A 5,745-nucleotide genomic window follows, 5' to 3' on the forward strand; every position below is an offset into this window, starting at 1 on the left:
ATATAGATTTATAATTGATCTTAAAAGTGTCTTGTTTTCTAAATATATAGTTTTTATTATATGATTTTTCATTTTTATTCTGTTTTTCTCTTAAAAAATTAAATTATAATTGTAGAATAAATTAATATTATAATATTTATTTATATTATTTATATTATATATATCATAATTGTAGAATAAATTAATATTATAATATTTATTAAATATATAAAAAGTTAATATCAAGTTGCTTTTTTGTTATAATTTTCTATAAATATATAATGTAATTGTATATTTTTGAGATCAATTATAAATATATTATTTTACATCTTTTTTACTACTTGAATATGTAAAATCATCATAGTATTAATACAAATTTAATAAATACTTAAATCTATTGCTATGCTAATGATACAAAAAAATAAAAGTTGAATGATTTCAGGAAGCACAATTTGAATAATTAGTTTTGTAAATATATAGAGATTATATGAAAAACAATTTAAATTTTTTAAATAGAATCATATAATTTTATTGCATTTATGAATATATTTTCTTATTTCCTACAAAAAAATATTTAACTGACTAAAAATATTTATAATAAAAATTTGATAAAAGTTTGATTTTATGATAAAAAATTGATGAAATTTTTAAGAAAAATTTTAACTATTGAATATATCTTTTTGCATATTTTTCATATGATAAATTTTACAAACTTTAAATAAAAATAAAAATTTTACAAACTTTAAATAAAAATATCTCCTAAATTATAGAGATTTTTCAACATAAATGGCCTAGTAATTTTCTATAGAAAATAATTATAACTAACTATCTATTAGTGTAATAAAAATTGAATAGTTCATTTCAAAAATTAGTCCTTCATATGACTTCTTTATATTTATCTATCAAAAAAAACCATGCATCTCATTCAAACCATTCAATTTTTATTTCTTTTTATCATAAAAGTGACAAATATTCGAATGAAATAATTTTATGTAGGATATTGTTTACACAAATATCGATCTTGGAAAGCAAGAAAATTGTTATCTACCTTTTTTTCATGGTCCTCATCTTTCGAATGTTCTCCAGTCGTCTTTTGTTCCTGCTAGCGTTGGCTTTCGCTTCGCTAGCAGCAGCACTTGCCCTAGCAGCCGCACGATTCGTGTTAGCAAGCTCTTGTCTAGCATTCTTCAACTGACTAGATAATTCTTCAACCCGTCTTTTCGCCGCATCTACCAATTCTTCTTTCTCTCGTAAACTTTTTTGCGCCCCGTTCGCAGCAGCCTGCGCGTTTGCCGCATTCGCTTTAGCTGTTTGCATCGCGCGTGTTAATGTTTTCAACTGCATCAGCACCAAGAAAAAAAAATATAAATCGATTTCTTCGATCAAGTTATGATCCCATTTTTAAAATATTGAAAGTATTTCATCGTATCGATAGCAGAATCATATCCAACAATAAAATGAATCATATAGGAAACTGAATGACCTCAGTGAATGGTTGAACGTAAGTATATATGCAGATTATATGTATTGGTTAATTCTTTGTATGTCACACGATTTATGAAAATCATGGTTTCGTGAAATATAATATTTTAATAATTAAAAAATAAATAAATAAATAAATATAATATTTTATATTATATTTTATATTTAAAAATATTGATAAAATATTTTGTAAGTAAATTAAATTAAAATAAATTAAAATAATAAAAAAAAAATATTATTTTATGGATATATATATATATATATATATATATATATATATTCGTATTGAATTTTTATATATTATATTTATAGATATATTTACGTCAAAATATAGGTAAATATATATAGGTAAATATTTCTTATTTTAGAAGAATATTAAAAGAAGATTTTAATTATCGTGAAATAAATAAGTTATTGTTTCTATTCAAAAAAAGTATCAAAGATTTGTATATTTTGTAGTATAAAGATTGTATATTTATATATTTTTAATGATTGTGATAAAGAAAAATAAAGAATATTTTATTTATGAGAAGAGAATCTTTTTGAAAAAGCCTAAATATAAATAAAATTAATATACAATTATATACAATTATATATAATATACAATTTTTTTACTCATAAATACTTTTTTAACTTTAAATTTTTTTAAAATTATAATACAAAAATAATTATATATTATAAATTATAATTATAAATTATAATATTAATGAAAAATTTCATAAGCGAAATTATTTATATTCCAATTTAGTAATACAAATTTTCATTTTTTAAAATTTAAAGATTACCTGATCTTGTGACTGACGTGCTGCTTGTACAGCAGCATTAACATTAGCTTGTTCTTGTTCCATGGATGCGGACTCTTCTTGAACAACTGATTGTGCTTCCCTCACTTCTTCTTGTAATTGATCTACTATTACTTTCTTCCCTGTAAGCACCTCTTCTGCAGCTTTTGCAGCCTGTACTGCTTTTTCAGCAAGTTGTGTTTTCACCTATATTTAAGAAAACTTTTTAATATAGTTAGCAAATACATTATATGTTTTATCATTATTATAATCATTATTAAATAATAAATTAAAAAATCAAATTACATTTTTATTTTAATTTTCAGAGTGTATAATGTTAGATTTTTAATTAAATTTTGTGAATTGTTACGCAATGATGATAGATTATAGTGAGATATTTTTCATATCGAGTTTTTTTGTTTTTTAAAAGCCATATTTTTTTAATCAAAATATATTAATGAATTTATTGATTGTAAAATATATTGGCAGAGAATATTATATGTGATATCAAGATGATCGAAAATGTTATTTTGTAGCATGTTCCTAAAATTGTAACAATGAAATAAATTAAAAAAAAAATAATTTTTAATAAATCTTATTGTTCAAATATTATATATTTCAACTATTTTTAATATTTTCCAATCTTTTTGAAAATAACTTTCCTTTATAATAATAAAATAATCTTTCTCTCTTATAATTATATAAAAATATATTTTTGATAGAATAAAATTGAAAAGAAATATTAAAAAATTTATTATAACAAATATAAAATATTTAATATATATAATACAATATATATACAATAAATTTTCAATATTTTCTTCATTTGTTCAAATCATAAATTATTTCTATTTATTATATTTCGATTTATTATTTGCATTGAAACAAAAATAATGAAAATTTTCATTATAAAATTTTCTATATAATATATAAAAGTAAAAATATTTACACATATATATATTTCTACATATATAGAAGTAAAAATAATTGTATGATTTTCTTAAGAATTGATAATTTAATTTAAATATTACAATATAATATGAAAGATTAATATAACGAAATGAGAAAGTGACTATTACTTTTTCTTGTAACAAAAAATTCTTATAAATGAATCTAATTTTTTGCTGAAATGAATCATTCAAATTAATGATATTAGAAGGAGATTAATTGCACAGGCATTATTTTAATGAATATTTTAAGGTAAAAGATCCGCAAAACTCAGTCAATGACCTAATATTTGCTTAGTGAAATGTTACATGCTACAAAACAATTATTTTCACATACTATGTGGGAATTAAAGTTTAGTAATTTTGCAAAGAACGCAAGTTGTCTTGTGTATGTTTTCGCAATAATGAATGATGCGAATGCTCATAAAATATACGCATCAGTTCTGCACGTGAGAAACAAATCTGACGTAATCGAGTTCAGTAGACAGAATTTGATTAAAATTTAATGTAATATAATTCTTTCATTATTCATAATTTAAATAAAATTTTTTTAAAAAATATGAAAAATGAATAAATAATATTAGTTTTCTGATTTAAGATAATTTTTGCTATAATAAACATTTGGATTGGAGGAATGATAAGTTATGTTTCAAAAAAAAGACATAAATTATTTAATTATGTTTTTATAATCAAAATAAACGCATATATTAAAAAAAATAAGTACTTGACGTGCGGCTTGCTGACCAGCAATATTCTGTGCATCTGAAGCAGCTTTAGCTTCCTGTGCAGCTTTCTGCGCGATGTTACTACTTTTTTCTGTAGTTTTCTTTGAATTATTTGGACTAACTGGATTGCTGTTACAAGTTCCTCCTTCGGCGTAACGTATTTCTCTTTGATTCTAATAGAAAGATTTTAATGATCATTATAAATATGTTATAAAAGATATATTATTTGATTATATAAATTTATAATAATTTCTTGGAAATGTTTCTAACTTTTGAAACAGATTTCCATTATTATATTTAGATATCTATGTCATATTTCATATTTTAGCTTTATTCGAAACGGAATATATTAATTCAAAAATACTATTATATAAATATTTCTCTAGAAAAATGATAAATTTGCATAGTTATTTGTATGTTACCTTGTAATAAATAAACTGAATTCATAAGTGTATGACACGAATTCAAGTTTTCTCATTGAAGGTTACTAAATGATTCTTTATTAGAATGCAAGAACATGAAAGAATTAATAATTGCGTAAATACGTAATAAGGAATAAGATTAGACTTACTAAGGTAACTGGAATCTTATGAACCCTTCCACAATCTAAATATTCGAAAGTCAGCAGTACTAAAATATATTTATTTGGTTAGAAAATGAAGAATTAGCGTTAGGTTTAGTCAAAAGTACTCACCGATATAAAGAATGTAAAAGATGTACATTCTGAAAGAAACGAATTTAGGTGAATGCCGGATTGTAGTTCATATAAATCATCATATATCGGAATATTAAATTATTTCTAATTAGTATGACGTATGTGAAAGCACGTTGACGAGAGAAACGAATGAAACGCGGTTGTATCGAATTTTACATGTCGAAGAAGGGTGGATATGCAATGCAGCGAACGATACCTATTGTCTATTTATTTATTTAACTTTTTATATTTGTGTACATATATATATATATTGAGATAAGAGAATTTTAATTTCTTTTTTGGATATTATAAACCAAATCGTATATTAAAATTAAAATTAAATATATAAATAAAATTTAATTTTTTATATAATTGCATTTATAGATATGTTTTTAAAATTTTAAGATTATGATTTTATGTTTTGAAAATTTTGAATTTTTATTGCAAAGAAAGATAATTAATTTGATTAGATTTTAATTATAACAATATTATATATATAATATTTCGTTCCTTAAAGTTCTCTTATAAAATAATTTATATTAATTAATCATATAAATGATTCAATGAATTATAAGTTTTCAATTGTTCTTTTATAATTTTAAATATATATATAGAATAATGATCAAATAATTTATAATTTATAAAACTTTATTTATTATTAATACAATTGTTATAAATATTGTAACGCAATAGTATTTTTTTATATAATAAATAACTTGTAATTTATATGACTTTTAATATTTTAACGATGATATATATATAATTATGGATTAATATTTAAAATCCTATGATAATTAAAAAAAATATATAAATATATTTATTTATTCTATATTAAATTAATTTAAAAATATTTATTTATAATTATAGATTATAAATTATTATAAATTTGAATTTCTTCGTTTGTTTCAAGAAATGGCATTATATACCATTATTCTCAACATCCTGAACCCCTTCCGTAACCATCGTATTACCATTAGCTCTGAGTACAGACCTATAAGAGGTACGATAACCAGGTAAGTGGTATCAGTTCTTAGTTGTTTCCTCGTCCAGAAACAGCACTCATTCTTTATACATTTGACCAGTATTAAACTTTGTGAGTATTGAAAGTTATTATTAACAATATATTATTTATTTAA

The 5,745-nt window shown here is 21.2% G+C and overlaps 1 protein-coding gene across 1 annotated transcript in view; it reads right to left on the reverse strand.

The window, feature by feature from the left end:
- Nucleotides 1-4,869, reverse strand: part of LOC102675867 (restin homolog) — a 5,641-nt gene extending 772 nt beyond the window's left edge. Inside the window, exons 1-5 of the mRNA XM_006614591.2 lie at nucleotides 4,610-4,869; nucleotides 4,487-4,545; nucleotides 3,915-4,088; nucleotides 2,247-2,450; nucleotides 1,028-1,317 (exon numbers count right to left, since the gene is read on the reverse strand). Of these exons, the coding sequence (XP_006614654.1) occupies nucleotides 1,028-1,317; nucleotides 2,247-2,450; nucleotides 3,915-4,088; nucleotides 4,487-4,545; nucleotides 4,610-4,637 (755 nt within the window). The 5' untranslated portion in view covers nucleotides 4,638-4,869. The remainder of the gene's footprint in view (nucleotides 1-1,027; nucleotides 1,318-2,246; nucleotides 2,451-3,914; nucleotides 4,089-4,486; nucleotides 4,546-4,609) is intronic.
- Nucleotides 4,870-5,745: the final 876 nt, after the last annotated feature.

The sequence above is a fragment of the Apis dorsata genome, unplaced genomic scaffold (genome assembly GCF_000469605.1).
Source record: "Apis dorsata unplaced genomic scaffold, Apis dorsata 1.3 scaffold_193, whole genome shotgun sequence".
Lineage (NCBI taxonomy): Eukaryota > Metazoa > Arthropoda > Insecta > Hymenoptera > Apidae > Apis > Apis dorsata.